This window comes from Amphiura filiformis, chromosome 9, assembly GCF_039555335.1.
Source record: "Amphiura filiformis chromosome 9, Afil_fr2py, whole genome shotgun sequence".
Taxonomy (NCBI): domain Eukaryota; kingdom Metazoa; phylum Echinodermata; class Ophiuroidea; order Amphilepidida; family Amphiuridae; genus Amphiura; species Amphiura filiformis.
The window spans coordinates 46,891,132-46,913,970 of NC_092636.1; the positions used below are offsets into that span (position 1 = coordinate 46,891,132).

The 22,839-nt window shown below is 36.6% G+C and overlaps 1 protein-coding gene across 2 annotated transcripts; it reads right to left on the reverse strand.

Annotated features, from left to right (window-relative positions):
- Positions 1–8,222: 8,222 nt before the first annotated feature.
- LOC140161052 (protein YIPF6-like) lies at positions 8,223–19,761 on the reverse strand. 2 transcript variants are annotated; one of them, XM_072184433.1, is made up of 8 exons: positions 19,672–19,761; positions 15,983–16,108; positions 14,667–14,745; positions 13,747–13,789; positions 12,801–12,920; positions 11,426–11,595; positions 10,533–10,665; positions 8,510–8,599 (listed from the first exon to the last, which is right to left on the reverse strand). In XM_072184433.1, the coding sequence occupies exons 1-7, from the start codon at positions 19,702–19,704 to the stop codon at positions 10,541–10,543; spliced, it is 696 nt and encodes a 231-aa protein (XP_072040534.1). In that variant the 5' UTR covers positions 19,705–19,761; the 3' UTR covers positions 8,510–8,599; positions 10,533–10,540. The 2 variants fall into 2 exon arrangements, with proteins under 2 accessions (XP_072040535.1, XP_072040534.1); XM_072184434.1 differs by lacking the exon at positions 10,533–10,665 and having other exon boundaries at positions 8,223–8,599.
- Between the last annotated feature and the right edge of the window lie 3,078 nt (positions 19,762–22,839).

Genomic DNA, 22,839 nt, shown 5'->3' on the forward strand with positions numbered 1-22,839 from the left:
AAGGGTCCTTTCATCTTTTCTGTTTCGGGTTTCGGTTTCGGATCTCATTGTTATTTTGAAGTGTTAATAATAATAATAATAATAAAATGCATTTATAAAGCGCATAAAACTAAAAGGTCACTATGCGCTGAACAACTTAATTACACTTAACTTACACTACAAAAAGCATGAAAGAGCAAAATATAAAACAGCAAACAAAATAAACGAAAATGATTTTAAAACCAACAGCCTCAGGAAACGAGCAAATGACACAGGAGGAATGAAGCAGTGGATTAAAAGCATTAACAGCATGGCAAGATTTTAAAAACAGCAACAATAATTTTAAAACGGCAATTTTGATTTAAAATTGGTAAGCAATATATACAACCAATATAATAATATACACAATTAAATCAAGTTCAAAAAACGAGCTGCAACAGACAAGCGGAAGACATCGGCAAGAGTTGTTATTAAGTGTCATACACAGATTTAAAAAGGTGAGTCTTCATGCGCGATTTGAGTTGTGCTGTAGTGGCAGAGTTTCGGACGGAATCCGGGAGGGAATTCCAGAACTTGGGCGCTACAACTGAGAAGCATGGTACGTGTGAACAATCCTTTTATTCTACGGTCTTTTGTTGACTACAGAAAAGTTGAACGAAGATCACTTCTGTTTCGGTTTCGGGAGTTATGTTAATTTCTGACATGAAAAATGTGAGATGAGAGGGTTGATGCTAATCTAGACAAAAGAAGTGTCTAAATTTTACGGTCGTAAATTCGTGATAAATTGTACGGCTTCAATTGACTTGCGTTGGGTGTATAGGTACTCCAGCCTAAGCGGGAGTAGATTGTGAAAAAAAGCCCAGCGTGAGAAATATACATTAACATGATTAATATAAATTAATCAATAATAATCAGTGTTGCCAAGAATTACATATACTTGTTCGTGCAATCGCAAGCACACAAATCGGTCATATGATTATGTAGCGATTAAACGGGGAATTATTTTCGTCCCAAATACACCTTAAAACTTGGTAATACGAAACACCAGAGAAGTGCGTTGAAGTCAAACTAATGGGATTTCTTTCATTGGAATTGGTAATCTGATAATTGCTTCAGGCAAAATTGCCAGACTCAAATCTATTTTAAATGTATATTATTTGAGAGAGTGGGGATGATGAGACGAGATCTGGAGGAGAGCAGAGCAGAGCAGTGCAGAGGAGAGGAGAGGAGCCACGTTGATCATATGCCTACTGCTAAAACAGGGAGAAGGGTAAAGGAAATACAACATCCAATATAATTCAGATATCCACATAATTCAAAAGATGGCACAGATTAGAGTTGGGGAGGGGGAGAGACAGACAGACTAGAAAGCGAGAGGAGAAGAGGCAGGGGTCCTTTTTTTTAAATGTCATAGTAACATGGACCATAATGACACCGAATTTGCGTTCGGATCTGATGTAGGCCTAACCTGAGTAAAATTGCCCACTTGAGACGCCAGTGTTGCATATAATTGACTTATCCAACCTTTATTGACAGACATAAGTGTGATTGACAGCACCTATTATTACCTCTTCAAATGAGAAGCATGATGCCCCAAACGTAACAATGAAGTCAACTTACACACCATCCTACTTAAGCCCTTGCGTTTTCGTTTCTGAACAATAGAGCTCCCGAAACAGAAAAGATGAAACAAGGGTAAGTGATAGGAGTGATGCATCATGTTGCATAGGATTCTGGGAAGGGAAGATATCTTCTCTGGTCAAACCCTGGACCTCCGTTTGCAGATGGAAGTGTTTGTATTGACTGTATGCAGAAATGGTGGGAGAAATAGTAGCTTACGTTATTCATTGAAATTATGATATCTCATCATATCTGTACTTTAATTAGTATTGGGTTTTATCTTATACTCCCTTACTGCTTTTGACAGTATGGTTATGATGGAATACATTTCATCAATGAAAACCTAACTTAGCCATATAACACTTATCAACTTTTAATTAACTGAACAAATTAAGGAATAATTCACATTAAATAAGACTGTATCATGTTTTACAATTTATTGCACAATACTATACAGAACATGAACAATTATATTTTTTATTTGAGTTCAATAAATTATTAATGTTTCATATCAAAGAAATTGAATGACACAATACCCGGGCACAATACACCTCTACAGTTAGTATACTGTATACATAAGAGTTGGAAGTAACATAAAAGGCATAAATGCTCACAACTACTCACTCTGACCTTCACAGCTATTGGCTTTTAAGCATGTGCCATTATTCATCATAGAGGTAATGATGTAAATACCATAGGTTTAACTACCATAAGTTTAAACAAATGTTGAATATATTGCCCTGCACTACAAGCAGGTTGCACTCATCACCTGTGTGTGTCTGCAATCACAGATTGAATACAATACCGCTCTTTTCAAAGATACTAATCTTAAGGTGCGAGTGATCAGCATGATATGTATATTCTATAGAATTACGATCCAGGTCTTATCCCTGTTCTATGACATCTATGGTTCAATGCGCGTGAACGTAATAGTGCAGTGCGATATATTTAAAAATTGTTTAAACCTATTGCTATGGTAGTTAATCTTATTACACCTCATACATATTCATGAGAGAATGATATCAAATCACTGGTCAATCGCAACTTGACACAACCCAAGTTAGATTGACCTATTTCAAGTATGACCTATCTTTACCGGACATTAATTTTTCTCCCATTCACAATATCATCCTGACATCCTCCTTAGAGACAAAAGTTTGTACTCCCTTTCGTAAGCGTGTTTTTCGATCCGCAAAGGTAGGATGGCATTTTATATTGTATCAATTCATTATAGCAACAACAGCCTCCACAGCCTCTTCGCTGTCCAAAGCAGATATTGCAGATCTAATTCTGCACTTGAACTAGGATTTCGAAACACCAAAGTTATAATTCGTAAACTGTGAAGCTGTTCAAGACAAGGTCTATTGCGAGAAGGGAATTGCATGTGCAGAGCCTACTAGAGGAGGTTTCGAATCCAAAGGTTAACTTCGACCGGTAAGACCACAAAGACCTAGCACCTATTTTCTTATTGAATGTTATGAATTGGTGTCATTCTCTTATAAATATGTATGAGGTGTATAACTGTAATAAAACAAATACTACATGGTATTTTCAGGGAAATAGGGTCACTATTTTTTCCTTCAAACCATGTAGTATTTGTATACTGTTACATCATCACTTCTACGGTGAATAGGCCTACACATCGACTACTTGGAGTGCATAAAGGCCAACTGCATTAACTGCCTGGTGCACAAAGGGATTAACTGCTAAGATTAAACCAGGGCTACGAAATCCACGGTATCGTGGTACCGGCGTTCCCAGAAAAAAAATCATAGTTGCAGAAAAAACTGAAGACAGAAAAAAAAGGCAGATTTTGTTTTAATTTTATTTTTCCAATGTTTTCCTACCCTTACACGAACCCGTCTCCAAAACCTTATTGTAACTATACAAACCCACCCAAGCTCATCTAAACTAACACCTTTGCCCCAACCAAAAGGGAATTTTTGCCCATTAAAGCATTAAACCTATACGGTGCGGGCACTTCCCGTTCATGCGCTCGCAGAAAATATTCCAAACAGCAGTTCACGTTCCCAGAAAGGAAATTATTTTTTGCTGTCCTGGATTAAACTAAGGCAGTTAACTCTTGTCTGCACCAGTCGGCTAATGCAGTTAGCTTACGTGTGCACCAAGTAGTCGACATGTAGTCCCTCAAACTGAAAATTATACTTCCAAAGCCAGTGTAGATTTTGTCCTGTGATTTGAAAATTCCAGGTGTGCTACCAATCACACTCCTCGAGATGTTTAGGTGTGCTGTACATGTGTGATTGTCTACATTCAGACATACATGTACTGTAAATCGCACTTCTTGTGATCATTTTGGTGTTTGATACTAGTGATTGCAATCACAGTTACATGCTTTATAACACAAGGTTTGATGTAATACTGACAGAATAAGGCTAAATAAGTTATGTCTCTCAAAGACATTTTATACATTCGTTTTTCTTTGCGCATATATGTCATTTTTTACTTCCCCTTTTTTTGTGAGTTTTTTGCCGTAAAATCATGAAATTCTGAGACAATAGAAGAAAAGTTACTTGATTTGATACTTGCATTGTTAAGGTATAAAACAATTGATATTTGTACTTCAATTGTGTAAATCGACCACAATTTTATGCCGTGTACTTTTGAACACTCGAAAATGACATGTTTTAAATTCAAAATTAAGTTTTTAAAAAATCTTTAAAAAAACGCATTCCGCATTCGTTTTTGAGACTGCCATGGGATTTAAGATATTTTTTTGTTTAGCCTAAACCATGGGAAGTGTTGTTTTTGTTAACCTCTATTTTTGTTACAGATGATAGGCAAGACCAACATTTTAAATAGTGGATTTCAGTGCAACTACGATAAAATACTGGAACTGCCTATCATCTATGACATGACAGACATTTAGTAAAGACATCAATTCTATCTTTTATTTGCATTCTTTGTCATGCAGTTCTACTGTATATCATTCCAATCAATAAAAACTTATTTCATTTAGCAAAAAAACAAAGTTACCTTTTTGAGAATTCCTGTATTCTAAAATCAAAGCGGCTTGCTTACAACTTCAGTTGTGCATACTATAATATTTTGCAGTAAACATTTGACGAGCATGACTACTGTGATGTTGCAAATTGAAGCTACGAGGCGCCGTCAATAAGTTCATAGAACAAGGTACTTGAAAGAGTACTAGCCAAATTCTTTCTATCTCTCTCTTGAGCATGGTCACTACATACCTTTATGTACCCGTCGCAAATTTTCTTGAAACCTTCTATGTCAACAAAATGGAAGTCTTCCGATAGCACCTTGAGCCACTCTTCAGTGAAGGCTCACCAGCATTGATCACCAGCAAACCTGATATTATGAAGGTAGGACTTAAAATTCTAAAATAGGTTTCACTAACTGGAGGCCATGCCTGAACCACAATATGATTACTTTAATTAACTGACCCCTCTGTCGTGAATGGCCGCTTGACAAACTAAGAATATCATACAGGACACAATCCGAGAACAGCCACATTCCTACCATCAACCTTCTTCACATGATGGCTTGCCTGAATTTTGCTATCAAAATTGTATGATATATGCCTATGATTGTACTTTGTTTTGGCAAATGATCTGTCATCAAGACTATCCCTGGATCTCAGAAACAGCGATGAAGACCTTGCACTACGGTGGCCGAGTGATGATCTTCTTAGGGGTGTGAGATCCAGGTGCTTCCACTAAATTCACTCATAATTCCAGTGATTAATGTATGCCTTATATAGATTAAACTTGCCTTGGTCTTCATTCTAAGTGTATAGAAGGTTTGGACCTGAATATGTCAACTGGTATCAATTTTGTACATGAAGGTTCCGGAACCCCATCTAGAAGACATCCTAGAATACCCAAATAGTAATGGATTAATATTGAAAACACATTCATCAGAGTTGTCATATTTTGTGGCTATCATTGATTCATTATCAATGCGACTGTACCGGCGGCACGTATATCATTAGTGGTGACGTCAGCAAGTCTTTTTGACCTTGGATGATCTTCAAGGACGCTCATTCCATTCTTGAACTCTAAAAACAGTTTGTTGCTGTTGAATACCAAGGATGTCATTACCATGCTACAACAACTGTATATTGTTTAAGTTCATTTTGAGTTTTCACCACCGTCGGGAGAATTTCCACGATGACCCTGTATTCACTTCTGGTAGTACTTGTGAATTCATGGAGGTAGGCTTCCTCTGAAGAGTGTCCTGCCCATATACAGTGATGCAAAAATATAATATCTTTGCAATAATGTTTTAAAGGAACAAGCTTTCAAATGAGACCAAATTCAATACCGTGCAACAAAGTAGCATACCGAGTTCTACAAACTTTTTGACCGGCCCTCGTAACAATGCGTACGGCACACAGTTCATTCAACAGCAGATCGCCTCAGCAGCCAATCAGAGACATGTGCGGTCAACGCAGTAAATATGCGACGTATGCTTAAAATATGCGCTCATCAAAGGTTTACTGCAAATGATTATATGCAGCATAAGGGCAATGACCTCCAGTTACCAAACTCTTTACTTATTTTTGTCACTTCAAATCAATATTTTTGTGCAGTTTGCTTTATCATAAGTGGCCCTTCAGGAATTCAGAGTGGTATGTTGGCAAAGAAACTAGTGCCCATAGTATTTAGTGAAATTAATCTGAATACAACATTATTATATAAAGGTAAGAAATTTGTAAAGGTTAAAATTGACTTCTTTATTCAGCTGACATTAGTTACCCCAACAACATCAACAATGGCATCAACATTTTTGAAAACTTGATGCAAAACAATCTGACATACAATATAATGTTATTAAGAGAAAGAGTTGACAAAATAGTTACAAAAAAGTTTGCTGCCAAAAAATATTTTACAAAATTATACGTTGACAACATTTTCGTGTTTTTCATATAATATTTTTTAAATGTTTTCATGACCATTGTATAGCCCAACATTTAAAATGTTATTAAAACATTTTGACCACATTTTGACCAAAACCAAAATGTGCTTATAACATGTTTATAACATTTCAAAAACATTTTTGTGTTTGCTTGGTAAATATCCTACTCTCAGATATTTGCTTGATACAACTTGTTTGCCGATTACTTTTATGAAATAATTTTAACGACTGCCCTAGGTGTTATTAATTTATTAAATCAGTGATAGATACTGGGCAGTGTGAAATGCAAGTAGAAAATGGTATCATTATTGTACAAAAAGTCACTACATTGCCAGGTAACCAGGTTTCATTCATAGAAGAAAATAATGTTACATCATGCACATAGCCTTATCATGTGACTAGTTCAGATAACTGTTTTGCACTGTCGGACAAGACAAGGGCTCGGAGCAACACAGCCTCATCTCCGTTCTCTGTGGCACCAACATTTTCGGAAAATAGATTTGTATCCATTTCCAACCTTACTATATTGACTATTACGGAGTTACTATACGGCCACGTACAATCGCGGCGTCAGCTATGGGGAGAAAATTGGGGGTAGGGTGTTCGGGTCCTTGCCGACGATGCGCGGAGACGAACGAAAGTAATTCTGCGTCTCATCTGAAGCGTCTTGGTACTCGCGTGCAGATCACATCAAGTGCGTCTCTCAAATGTGCCCATTATCCATGTCGCACTTGCATGACAGCGACTGCCTCAAGCGCATTCCGAGGGAAACCGAATACCCCCAATTTTTGCTCCTTGCCTGTGCAAGATAGTAGTCGAGTCCCGGTTCTCCTTCTCTAATTCTGTGCCTTACATAGACAGACCTATAATGAGGCCCCAAGGGCAGGGTCTTAGCAAGCCACCCGTCTGGCCGTCATTTTAGACGGCCAGTTTGCTCCTGGGACGGGCAAAATTAATGCCTTTGACAGATGCTATATTATAAATTGTATGTTTTGAGAAGCTAATTGCCCTTTTTAGTAGACCCAATTTGTAGGGCAAGGCCATATCAGCACATATTTGAACTCTTTGAACCCCCAATGGGCTATAAATGTCTGGTAAATGTTTTAAAGGTCAAATTAGGACAGGCAATTTTATTCAAATGATGGGCAACCCTCAATTTCTAGCTAAGACCCTGCCCAAGGGGGCCACTCAAGTTTCACAACATACACATGCGTGACCAGAGATTTTCAACAACATACAGTAAACCGGATTTGCCCTTGCAAAATACACCCCTAAACTGGAATTTAGCATGATTTTGCAACAAATATTATCCCCTCAACAGGATCGTACCTAACAGATACCACCAGTAAAGTTGAGTTCTTGATACCGCTTAGCAGGATTTCCTCTGACAGGTACCACCCTATACATGTTTTTGATAAAATAAACCCTTACAGTACATGCTTTTTTTTATATTTTTCTTATAAATGGGATTCGCATAATTTGCATCCATTCTCTGAAAAATAACCCTTAATTCGTTCTTTCCTGGTCGCCCATGCGTACACTGTGAAACTTGAGGCAAAAATTCTTTTGACGCATTTTTCCCAAAATGCATATGAGGCAGTGTTGTACTGAAGCTTTTACATGTAAGTGCCCTTTTTATATTTGTGCAAAACAAAATTGGCTATTCAATTGAAATCCATACACCCCTATGGAAAACACACACTTAATCTCCCACAGGGGTATATATTTCAAATGGAGTCACTCATTCAGGTAAACCCCATATGAAATTCACACTTCCTGTTTGGAATCGAAGCTTAAGGTTATGTCTTCCATAAGGGATGTATGTATTTCAACTGGAACAGCCCACTGATATACTAATGTGAACCTGTGTCTGCTTGAATTTTGTCAAATATACAGGACTTTAAATGCAACCTCCACCTCTTCCACAGACTTACAAAGGACATACACAATACAAAACGATACATGCTATCTGTAGATCAAACCGATCCCGTTCTAGAGATAATCATCCATCCAATCACAAAGTAGAATAAGAATACAGGATATATGGCTAATAGTTTTCTGTGCTGTGGCTGACTTTCCCCAATAAATGCTAGTGATGCTGATGAGAGAATGACAAGAAAAGAATATTAACATTCACTTGATGATGAGAACGTGCAAGAGTGAACTGTGAAGGAGATAACTTTTTCTATAATAACTATTTTCCCTAAGGTGTCTAATTCTGTCCAATTGGATCTCAGCCATTGGTATGAAAAACACAGCACAAGATAGAAGTTTTAAACACTTCTTGGAGGGGATCATAATTTGTATTATTCAAACCAATTAAGTTGATATGAATGTATTGAGAATTTGTTAACTGCGGCTGGAAACCGTACTTGTGTAAAAATCATTTGAATTATCAAGATTTTAAAGAATTGATGAAATTTGGTGTGATTTAAAAAGTTGCAATTATGCACAATGCTCAACATTTTGTGAAAAGACTGCCATCAATGTGGGGGTCTGATCATTGACACACTGATGTAAGTACTGCTCACAGATGAGTGCAATATCAAAGGGTGAAAATCAGAGAGCTCTTCTACCAGGACTCAGTTTGGGGAAAAATGACTCGCTTTTGTTTTAACAACAGTGAGTATTTCAAGATCCATGGCCAATGACCAGGGGTGCCTATTATTCCATTATTTGCCCCCAAATAAAGGGAATAAATTTACAATTTGCTTGATTTGGGGAAGAATATTGTGTTTTGAAAAAGAAAAAGAATATGAGGGGGGGAAAAGAAGGCATTTCAAGGGAATTCAAGGAAGATTAAAATAAAATGAATTTGGGAAACAAAAAGTCTGTAACTGAATATGTATTATAAAATATGAAGATGGGGATATTTTTGGAATAAAATAGATTGTGAACCAATTGTCATAAGTGGTTAAAATCTAGAAGATTTTGAATTCTTTTGACACAAGGGAGGTAACAAACAGCACTGATAATTCTTCACATGTTCATATTGATGTTAGTGTTTTCAATTAATCATATTAAATATTATGATCCCTCAAAAAAGAGTGGATTTTCTTTATGTGCTGTGCTTACTTATAAATAATAGTGTATGAAACAAACTACATGTATAAAGGATGTCTACAAAGAGTATGGTATATTGAAATATGCAGAAGAAAAAAGTCTACTTTCAACATTCAACCCAGAGAGAAATATGCTATTGGTATGAAACAAGATGCATATGAATGATGCACATAATGTACAATTTCTACATAGAGATGTTATGAAAGGAAAATTCACAAAGCAACCCGACACCTTTGAATTACAGAATGACTTAGGAATAAAGTACTCGGCATCTCTGAAAGATTGGGCCCTAAGATAGTTTGGTTTCCTTTGCTTACTTGCACAGATAACTTATCTTACAGCAAATGTTTAGGATAGGGTTAATGTTTAGGATTAATAGTGGACTACTTCCTATTCCAGAAAAATACAGCAGTAATTTTTTTTTGATTCAAATAGTATCATCCTGTTTTGCCAAATGAAACATAGCTAAATCTGAATCCTTTAGTTAGTTCTTACTGGCAATGGTAGTCTAATTTTAATATTTGGTCAATTTTTGGAAATAAGGGCTGTTAGGGGCTTTTTCGTATATGCTGTGAAATCAAGCCCAAAGACTTACAAACACTAACTTCAAGTTAAGCATTTTAATTTTTGGAAAACACATTTTCTAATCTTTGCCATAACCAATTATCAAAATTAACATATAATATTAAAAGTATGAGCTAACTCTTAGCCTGTACTCAAGATTTTGAATGCTTTAGACCTGTGCCATAACATTTTGTGAAGTATAATACGAAACCATGCAAAATTGCATGTTTTTGGCCTATTTTAGCCTCAAATTAAACATCTAAAGGATTAGGATTTAGCTACTGCCACGATTAATTAGTGAACATTAGTGCTGTATTTTTCTGGAATCAGGAGTAGGGTTAATACAGGCAAGATTTAATTTACAATGAATCATTTATACAAGGCATGGATCCAACAACTATTACATGTGTTTTCAACCATCGTGTGTTTTTGAGATAATAAGCCAACCGATGACAAAATAGAATAGGCAAATAGGGTATATGGCAAGAGTCTTTTTGTTTTCTGGCAAGCTACTCCCTCCCATGAAAGCAATAGATGCTGAAAGGAAAAGGAAAAGTAAATAAACAAAAACAAAATATCAAAAACACAAGTCGATTCTTAGCTCTATGAAATCAAACCCTGAAATGCAAGGATATAAGTAGGTGCCAACCTCATAATAAAAACATGAGAACCTGGACTCCATAAACTGCCAACCGTACAATAGCGCCATCAGCTATGAAAGGAAAATTGGGGTATTTGTGTCCATGCTGACAGTGCGCGCAAACAAACGCTACCAATTCTGCGTCTCATCTGTAGCGTAATAGGTATCATGTGCAGCTCGCACCAAGTGCGTCTCTCAAATAAGTAGTATAACTAGTATACGATGTCGCCCTTACATGACAACGATTGCCTTGAGTGCATTTCAAGTGAAACTGGATACCCCAAAATTCACTCCACGCCGGTAAGTCCGGGTTCTCTGGTTTTAATTCTGTGGTGCCAACATAAAATCCTGAAATAATAGGAAAAACCTGAAAATCTGTATTTCCTATACTTCTGTACTGGAAAAAGAGGACACAAAATCCTGAATTCTGAAAACTTACATCCCTGTGAAATGGGGAAAAAGATCTTAAGCAGTGACAGGGCCATGGTGGGCATGAAGTACCCCCTAAAAACACATAAACATGGGATTTTCTCCCCTTCCCCGTTAGAACACAAATGGAATCCCACCCTAAATGACTACCCATCCCTTAAAAAATGTTTGCTCTTCTTATGCTGTTATACCAACATCCACTTCTATAAATGTAGAATAAAAACTTACCAAATGTGGACCATCCGAAAGCTATTATTACTATGATTAACCGTACAGCAAACAGCGCTGAGTGAAGTTTTGGGTTTGTATCAAATGCTAAGATAATTCTGGCTAAGATCATGCTGATAACCATGGGTAATATACAGTAACCTAACACACACACACTCTGGAAGAAGGATCTGAAATTAAAATGAAAAATGGAAAAGCATTAATGTGACACGGTCAAGTAGAATTGAGTTGACCATGGGTTTGAATTTTGACCCCATGTGTAAGAATCCATTTTGAATCTTGCCAAGGAATTCTATGGGAGTCATTTGACAACAAATTACAAAATCTTTCCAATAATGAATTCTCAGATTCTTACCAATATTGAACTCTCAGATTCTTGCCAATAACAAATCTCAGCTTCTAGCCAACAACGGATACTCAAATTCTGGGCAAATTCTAACTCTGTTGTAATGTCTATTGCGAAAAATCAATGTTCATATTTTTTGATTAAATATTCTTGCCCAATTCATACAATAATATAAATACAGGGGACAATAATATGCTAAAAACAATTCACCAGAATTGGAAGTAACATTCATGATCAGGCCTGTAACCAGGATTGGAGGGCTGACTTTGAAAAACTAGATTTGGATTTTGAAAAAGTGGACTTTTTTTCCAAATTTGGACCTCTTTTGATCAAAAAGGGCATAAAAAACCTCTATTTTCTTTCGCTCGAAATGCTCACAAATGGAACTTTTTGGGTCAAAAAAGGGGACTTTTATAGCCTTTGACGATTTTGGGGGAAACCTCCGACAAATTATGCAAAAATTCACTTGCCTACATGTATGCTGCTAATCATGATTCATCCAATGTGACAGTGTCAATGCAATTTCGCATAGAAGTTTAAAAATGCAGACAATTCCAAAAATAATGTGGAAATCCCGGAAACAGGGACATTTCACATGCCTGCTACACCCAGGCATATAAGGGATTCCATGCAAATGCAATAGGACCAAGACATTATCTCAAAGATGGATGAAACTGAGTCTGAGGTTTTTCAAAATTTCCGACTTTGGCCTGAGTGGATCAGATTATGCAAGAGATTGAACTATATGATAGGACGGTTAGTGTGGTCTTCTCATTCGCTTCACATCGCTGCAGTCCGGGTTCAATTCCCTGTATTGTCACATATGAGTTGTCGATCCATGCTCTTCCTCACCGGTTTTTTACGAGCACTCTGGTATTACCTGCTTCTAAAATTGAACCTCTTTCCAATTCCCTATCATATTTTGTTGGCATCCCTTTTTTATAAATATTGGGCTTTGCCTGGCTTTGGCCAAATGTTATAAATATATATATAAATTTAATATTCACACAACCACAAAAATGTACTTACATAACACCACCAAGTAATTTTGAGTTAAGAGCAACAATGATAGCGCCAAAGGAAATAAGAGCAAACACTTCAGAAAACTCTGTGTGTGACGAGTCCTTGTCGGTATTGTCTTGTAACAATCTGAAACATAAAATAGATCAAATTTACACTCATGAACGTTCTGAATAATCTTAAAATACTGGTTAAACTTAAATCAAACCACAAATTATTTTTAAACACATAATCTAAAGGTTGTGTTAAGCATCTCTCAGATATGTAAGATGTGAAACTGGTGTACCTCACATGGTAAACCATATAACTTGTAAACGCAATAAGTGATACTTTCTTGTACCAAAATATATGGCAAAAGACATGGTTTTTTAAAATACTTCTATGTTAACATTGGTCAAAAGGAAGTAAATTATTAGTGGTGCAAATTTAAGATACAGCCTTTTACCATATTAGGGCTACTGTGTGGTTTGTGGAAAGTGTCAGTTGATTGAACCATTTGGTTCCAAACAAAGGGAAGTAAGTATAAGTATAGAGCTTCTACATGTATTGAACAGCTAGCAATGCATAATAAATCAATATGTCCCTGGCAGTTTAATAGAAGCAACAGTAAATTAAAACATACAACATGATCCAGCTTTGAAAAAAAAACTTTCAAAGTAACTTTTTTTGTAGCAGTATTTCTCCAATTTCGAACCTTGAATAACAAGTATTTAAGAGTTTATAACTTTGTTGCTTTTTTTCAATTTTATAAAGAAGAATTTTTTAAATTTTTTGACCAATCCACACCGATCCGATAAGATAATCGGTTCAGCCTTAGTAAGATACATGTATACGTGTACTTAATTTTTTCTTTTATTATTAAAGCTCTATAAAGCTGTATTAGCATGAACAACAGTGTTTATTTGAAATCCTTTAAAAGTAAAACTTCAAACATATTATTATTGTTGTTACTTACATAGCTAAGATTGTACATAAAACTCCCGGTCCCCATAAATCCCCTGAAAAAAAAAAAAATGTGAACAAAAATGTCAACAATTTCTGAAAATAAAAAAATCTACATAACACTTATTGAAGTGACAAACTCGGATAGGTACATACATACATAGTATCCACATACCCACCTGTGATACAATGCACATAATACCTGCTTAAACACATGACCCACACACACACACCCCTGTACAACCAACCACTGGCAAACATATCATGTATACTCATTTTATTGCCTTACACATTTGAATATTATTCACCAGACTGTAGTAAATGTTTTTATCACAGTGCACAATGTCACCTACTGTGGACATTGTTTAGGTGTTTCAAACTATTTTCGATCTTCTAGTAACAGCGCCAAGACAACGGACATCTGCGGTTGCCGTGTGTACACTGTTACAAGGCAATATCTCAATGTGTGTTGACCATTAAATTGATTGACAGGTTTGCAAACACACACCCTCATTTTTAATCACAATTTGTAGAGCGAAGGGCCTAACAATATGGTAGCTAATTAGAAAATAAACAATTTGGTTTTTTTACTATCCTCTACCGTGTGATAGACGACAGGCAGGACCAATATTTTGAGTAGTCAATGCCAGCGCAGCCGGTATCCACTACGATAAAAATATTGGACCTGCCTGTCGTCTATCATAGGATATAGTAAAACAAAAATTCCTATCGTTTATTCTCATTCTTAGTCAGTTAAATATTATTTTAATAACTGTAAGCGCGTGTTACGCGTTATCAACACTCACAATGATGTGGGGTCCTACAACCCGAAATCATGCGATTGTCCAATCAGATTATGTGTCTACGAACTAGGCCACTCCCACTGACTAAGAATGATGTTACACTGTAAAAAATTTCGAATACGGTACTTACATTCTTTCAGTAATGTTTTGCTCTGTTTTGGGTACAACACATGGAAGAATTTAATGCCAACTGCTCTCAAATCTCTCATCTACAAGGTAAGTTAAACCATTAAAATTAAATTATTATTAAAATTATTACCACTAAATCATTAATTCTTCATTGAGGCTTGGGGGCTGAACATGCTGCTCTTTTTAAGTCCAAGTCAAGGACATATTTTTTACAATTTCAGCTTTATATCAAATCCAATTTGGACAAATTTTTGTGCTAAAAAATATAATAATAAACTTATTTAAGGGGGTACAACACCCCTGCTCAATTGTGTGCCTATTTTTGCATTTTTCTCAAAAATTATATTTGGGGACAAGTAAGATATGTATATTATAGAGGCAAAGACTACAACTACTGCACTGGAAATTTTTATTTCAGCGCAGACAACAGTTGTGGAGTTACAGTCAAAAATGAGGGGAAACCAATATTTGATCAATAAATCAATAACTTGCTTTGAGTTGCTGAATTTTCAGTACAGTAGTTGTAGTCCTTGCCCTATAATATACATATCTTACTTGTCACCAATGTGCTATAATTTTTGAGAAAAATGCAAAATAGGCACACAGTTGGCCAGGGTGTAGTACACCCTTAAATAGCCAAAATACAAACAATGACAATAGAATACATAGTACAAGTCCTGGTAATTCAGGAAATAAAATAGACTTAAAGTTGTAAGTCGAAACATAGAGTGGTTTTGTTTGAAACAAAACATGTAAAATTTCCACGTTCCCCATTTCTGAGATACAATGAACTACTCCAGTTGAAATCTATAATACACCTACATTTTTGTACATATGTAAATTATGGAAACACCTGAAGTCGCCTGGATTGACAACTCCATTTGAAATCTACACACCCTGTGCTGTGTGGGAGATGAAGGTCATGTCTTCCATATGGGGTGTACTGTATGAATTTCAAATGGAATAGCCCACAGTTGCTAACAGACTTGTTGCCAATGTTCCTAATAAGGGACCATTCACAAACACTTAAAGGGGGGCCTGATGCAAAAAGGGGGGCCCTGAAAAATTTGGGGCCTCCTAGGGGGGGGGCCTGAAAAAAATGACCCATAATTTTCATGTCAAAAAGGGGGGCCTGAAATTTTGAGGTCTGTAAAGGAGCCCCAAAAATTTTTGTGATGACATTTTGTTTTGCATCAGCCCCCCCTTACAAGTGTTTGTGAACAGTCCCTAAGAACCCAAAGTATATGAGTTCTACAGTTTTTGTACCGGTACCAAGGTAATAAAAATATTACAGAACAAAATGATATCTCTAATTACCACTGTCTCTTTTACTGGTTCATCCAATGTAGAAAGTTCTAAATCCTCATCTTGAATAGCTCCTGGTATGGTAATATCGCCCTCTACTGGGTGCTCTAACTCAAGGTCAGTGAATTTGGACTCCAACTGCAAGATCAAAGTATATTAACAAATCACAGTCTAATGAAATGAAACCTTGTTGACACAAAGGTGCGATTAATTTTACTAGCATATCATTAGTTTCAAATTGGACACCTAAAATAAGGTCACTTTTCATTTATAAGTAACATTTTATATTACACTGGTCCAATGTGTCAGGTCTATTTTAAAGTGCCTCCTGGCACGTTCGTCTGTCTGTCTGGTCTCAAGTTGAAAGTAACGCCATGCTGGATTTAGCAGGGGCTGATTTGAATCGTGCATGATAATCTAATCCTGCGGGGCGTATACATATGCGTAGAAGGGCGATTTGTCTGTACACCGTCGACACAACCACGTAAATGCACTGATCCGAATCCGCCACTGAAAAATCTAACATGGCGTTACTCTCAACTTGAGACAACACACACTAAATTACAGATTTTCAACATATTTCTAAACACCAAATGATAAACACATCAAATCATTTGGGTATATTTTATTGTATGAACTAATCATCTTTAGTGTTTAACGTTTAGTTCATAAACAGTGTGTTTTATCCTTTGCAATAAAATTTGTTTGCAACTTTGCCAAATTGTATACAATTTATCGTATGCGTATATCCGACCGAAAACGATAGCAACATACTCTAGCATCGAATGCATAACTACATTGTATTGTGTGCAAATTCGAAGCTAGAGTTCTCGACTACCCCAGAATGGAACCAACTTCTACCAGACACAGTCAACCAAGCAACCCAGCTCTCTTCAAGTCATCATTAACTACTGACCCCTAAATTTAACTGGCCACTCTCTCCCTCCAGTTAAATCTCTCGTCGAGTATTTTGGATGAAAAACAGCCCAGTTCCGTGAGGCCATCATTCCCCAGGAACCGATGTCGGATGGCCCAACGGTCTTCATGACAGATTTTGAATCGCCGAGGTTATACTGGTGTGAAGCACGTCTCAAAAAAGTAGTAACAATGTTCAGTGTACAAAGACTTACTGAAAAATACGGTTCCATTATACAAAACAAACGGAACTCACTCCCACAATAGGCAAAGGAACTTTAGAGGAAAGGCCTCCCAACGACCCAGCACTACTAAACTACTACAACCCGGTCGTGTGTGCACTACTCCAACATTGTTACGATTCCCGCCGCCATCTTTAAAAAATCAATAGTCGACCACACGTCAAGATGGCGACTCAGCCAAGTCAATGCAATGTGGAAAGATGAGTTTCCAAATTTCTGACGATATTTAATATACAAAGCAAAAATACCAGTTCCAGTTTGGTCACTGATATACTACAAACCACAACTTCAAAGGATAGATGAAAAATCCTTTACAGAAAGTGCATAATAACACCGACTACACTAATCCCCAAGCTATTGTCTGCAATTGCTCCTCGGAAGATGTATCATAAGAACTCAGTCCTCTAGTCTAATGATAGTTCATACACTCTTCGATAGCGAGAACCAATCAGAGCAAGCGTTAGAAAAATCCAAACCATGCATTGATTGTGTCTAATTGCACTCCGCATACTACGCGCAGTGTTTCTCGAGCGTTCGCGTCGCGTAGGATTGATTCATTTTTCAGGCAGGTTGTTGATGCATTTATATTTGGTTCTATTTTCCAATATTTTTATTGATAATTTTGTTATAAAAAAAGTAAAAATCATGTGGTTTTTTTCTTCTCGTGGATGATATAGGTTAATTTAGGTATCCCAGGCAAACCTTAGTTAACACATTGCTAGTCAGCGAAATTCGCCGAGACCAGGACCCAAACACAATGCATATTTACATAGAAATTTGAATTTTTTTTTATTTTATTTTTTTGAAGGAAACCTACATAAATATGTTTTCTATACTTCACTTGACCCAAATATATGATTTTTTATGGTGATAATCAAGTCGCACATGGAATTTAGAGAGAGTTTGATAGGGGTAGCGTGTAGATATCCGGGTATGGCCATGAGACTAAGATCAAGAAACACCCCTAAATGCCGTTTTGGGGAATTTTGCTATCTGAATCTTTTTGATGAAAGTCAATCTTTGACAAGATGTAACTTTGTTACGGAAAGTGCTATGACAAAAATGTTTTCAGTTTTGGCTTTCTTTACTCAAGGGCTTTAATTTGATATGTAAAATGGCGCAGTTTGATGGCAAAATTGAATTCACCTAGCATACCTAGTTAATGGACTTGTATTACTTGTTGCTCGAGAAATTAGACAAAATAATGCACTTGCGCTGATGTTGATGCGTCTAATCACTAACTAATGCACTCCCCCCGTGCATTAGGTGGCTCAGTGGTTACGGCCTTGGACTCATAATCTGAGAGCTTGCTCGACGTTAGTCCTGCCAGCAAGACTTCAGTCTTTATCATAAACATAATGACATATACGGACCTGAAGTCTTGCAGCGGTACATAGGGATGCACTGTACGTTTAAGAAATGCAAACTTCAAGCATCAAGAAATATTCCTTGTATTTGTCAGTTTTACCTCAGAGATGCTGTAGACCCTCTCTACACAGTGTAGAAAGATCACAAGTAGAATGCTGCTCAATATGATAAATCCAAATCATGAAAATCAAGACATTTTTCAGAGCAATATTTTGACCACTTTTGCACTAAGTAAATTACTCCCATGAAGATTGCAGGTTTTGCCAACTTTGAATTCACCCAAAAGATGAGATCAATGTAGATCAATCACCTCAACTTTGTGAGTATAGACTAGTACAGTTGGATTAAAATCATCCAGGCACGCCCAAACCCTGGTACAATGGGATTAAAATCATCAGTGCATGCTCAAACTGTCCTTGAGAGAGTTCCTCAGCTACATCCTGAGAGCCCAAAAGGAGCCCACATATTGTGATGTTTCTTATTTGTGCAAAAGATAAGAATAGAGTGCCCTGTAACTCTAGGTACGACGAGTTACAGTTACTGGAACTAGCTCGACGTGCGTGGGTTCGATTCCCCGTCCCACCACCGTGTTAGCGCCTTGGGCAAGGCGCTTTGCCTCGCTTGCCTCACCCCACCCAGGTGCAATGGGAAGCTGTTAGGGGTAGTCACAGTCGTTGTACTGATGGACCCTGCGCCACTTGTAGGCTGCAAACGTGGTTCCGACATATTCTAATGACGGCGGAATAAATGTAAAGCGCTTAGAGGCTGTTTACGGCATAAAGCGCTATATAAATGTCTACATTTGTCTACATTTATTAGACGCATCAACATCATGCATCAGCGCGCGTGCATTATTTTGTCTAATTTCTCTCCCAACAAGTAATACGCGTTCATTAACCTATAATCATATATTGACCAAACGATAAAGGACTGACTATCATTGAGGACTGAGTTCCCCTGTCCAGTCATGATGATGATGTAAATGTTTTTTTCTGGAAAGGTGCTGAATTCGACATGTTCGATAACCAGACACAATTTGTAATGGTAAAATTCATGGTATCTGTAGTTATCAAACACGTCAAAATTTGCGAATGTATAAACCAGTATGTTAGGAAACTAAATCTTGCAAATAAGATATTATTTGCATTCCATTCCCGGTTAAAATCACGAATTTACCTTTGGAGATTCATCCATCGCCACGTCGGCCATTGTTGACGGAAATTGATTGCATAACCTTTATCACAGTCTTACCATTTCGTGATCCCGGTACTCAGGATGCTTCACTGGACACTTCATCCCCGTGCATATTCATCCCCTCGCATTTTCATCCCCAGGACATTTCATCCCCTCATGTTAAAACGCTATTGTTGCGTTCTTTCAGCGTGACAGTAAAAAAGAATCCATGATATGAATAATTGTTTCGAACCTTCAATTTAGAAGGAAAAAATATAAGGAATTAATCTTTATTTAAAATTAATCTTATTTCCAATGTAGGGTAACTTGGGGCAAATTGGGACACGGGGTAATTTGGGACAGTGATTTCGGTAATACTTTGATACCTTAAAATAGTCACATTTTGCCCATTTTTGCAACAAAAGAACTTAATGTCTATTTATATTTCCAACCATTTAAAAGTAAAATTTTTCATTAAACAGGAACTTCTGAGGGCCGTAAGCTTAACACATCAAAATAAGTATTCCATTTTAGTGTCATGTCTAAGCAGAGGTCACGACTTGAGGCTAAATATCTTAATCAATGGCCCGGATTAGTGTTTCCCAAATAAGCCACCTTTTCAATTAAATGAGACAAAAATTGTTACTTTTTTCTTCGAAAATTATAAGAAACGTTTTCTTTTAGAAATGTGCCAAATTGGGGTAAAATGGGACGCCATTGATTTACTGTGTGCCAACTCGCACTGTCCCATCTTGCCCCAATAAAAGTCCCATAGTAAATCAATGGTGTCCCATTTTACCCCAGCTGTCCCATTTTACCCCAGCTCAAGTTCTTTACAGCAACAATTTCGCAGTGGGGTAAAATGGTACGCCTTAAAGACACCGGAAAGACACCTTAAAGCCTCCAGCATACTTTCCTGCGGCAGGGCGTTTCAACCAATGACAAGCCTTGATTGAGTCCGTTTGTCTGCAATACGCGTGCGCCACGCCGCTCAGCGGCAAGCGGCAGGGTAGTATGAAACCAGCATAATAAAGTAATGAAGCCGGAGGCCAACATGCACCAATTTTTGTCTACTTGACTCTTGGTGTTGTGCATATTGTTTTGTAGTGGTCACTTGTCACAAGTTGTTGGGTATTAGTATTATAGCCGAGTAAAATCTGGTGGGGCAAAATGGGACATTAGGTGGACCAATTTGCCCCACTTCCCCCTATGTACCTTGTTCTGTATGAGCTATCACCAGCTGATCACACGTATAAAAATCGATCAATGTTGAATGGCATTAGGGTCAGGAATGTCACATTATGTGAGAGTAGATTGAATGAATTTACTACGGTATTATTATTTTACCGGGGTATTGTTATCATTATATTATTTAGTATTATTACTATTATTATTACTAGCTATTATTATTATTATTATTACTAGAACAAGTTATGTAATGAAAGATCAAGCACAATTGTCAATGATATTATCATCATATCCAATGTTTTCAAAAATGCTGATCCTCAGTATCTTCAGTAGATAGCATTATTTACTCTCATCGGTATACAGTAGATACCATTATTTCATGAGAGTGAATTGCCATTTTCAGTAGATATCATTTACAATTAGAGGGAAATATGCTATCTTCTGTAGTTGCGAGGCAATACGCTATATTCAGTTCATTGGAGAGCAATATGAGAATAAAATCTTCAGTAGATAGCATTGTTTAGTTAGAGGGCATACACTCTTGAGTAGATATCATTATTTCATGAGAGTAAATTGCTATTTTCAGTTAGAGGGAAATATGCTATCTTCAGCAGATAGCATTGTTTCATTGGGCGGTAATTAAATATATGCTATTTTCAGTACATAGCATTATTTAAATAGAGGGCAATATGCTATATTCTGTAGATGGCATTGTTTCATTAGAAGGCAGTATGCTATCTTCAGTAGATAGCATTGTTTCATGAGAGTAAATTGCTATTTTCAGTAAATAGCATTAATTAATTAGAGGGCAATATGCTATATTCAGTAGATAGCATTGTTTCATTGGAGGGCAATGATATCTTCAGTAGATAGCATTGTTTCATGAGAGTAAATTGCTATTTTTAGTAAATAGCATTATTTAATTGGAGGGCAATGTGCTATATTCAGTAGATAGCATTGTTTCATGAGAGTAAATTGCTATTTTCAGTAGATAGCATTTTTAATGAGAGGGCAATATGCTATCTTTAGTCGATAGCATTGTTTCATTGGAGGGCAATGCTATCTTCAGTAGGTACAAGTTCGTAGAACAAGGTACTTGAAAGTGTTATGCATGTTCAGACTATTTCCATCGTAATAATTAAGCAACATAGTTTCATGTTTTATTCCAAATCTTGACACAACTGCAGCACCTAAAGCCTCTTGTTACTTTTTTTGCAAGTTACCGTATTTCCTATATTGGTCAACCCCTTCTATTAAACACCCCACCATTTGTTCAAACAAGACGTTTAAAAAAAGAAATGTCTACTTGTAAGCTTAACACGGTCCACATGATCGGTAATGGTCGAAAGCATCGCAAATCCTGGAAGTGAACCGGTTCAACCTGAAGTTCATATTTTTTTCGTTGTAAAAATGACCTCTAATATTAAATAAACACTTTTGGAAAATGCAATGCCCCAGGTCATTTAATCGAGGAAATACGGTATATACATTACAAATTAGTTACAATATTGCTTTAAATGAGGGTTTACCCAAGTGTGAATTTCATTTTTTAATTTGAACTTTCAAAACAAAAGCAAACACACAAAATTTAAACTTAAATTACTTTTATTTTATTGCAAATGAATTTAACAACAAACCAAGTCAACTATGATAATGGGTTGACCTTACGGTAGGCGAAAAAAACCATGCACATTTATATAGAAACCTATTTAAAAATCTGGACTTCTGCCGCTAATTACCAATGGAGGTAGATATTCTTTACTGCACATATTTTTCTGTTAGAGGCTAGAAATGGTCCTAAAAATGTTTTTCAAACATATTGGGAATCTTTTCAAAAAATTCATTCAAAATCAATCCACATCAGCCAAAAATGGCTGCTTCAATTTCATACAGATAAAAAAATATATCCTCAAAAGCTCCCAAAATGCAAAATCTGGGTACGCTGAGCCTTTGGAACATATTTTTGTTGCCTTATTTTAATTA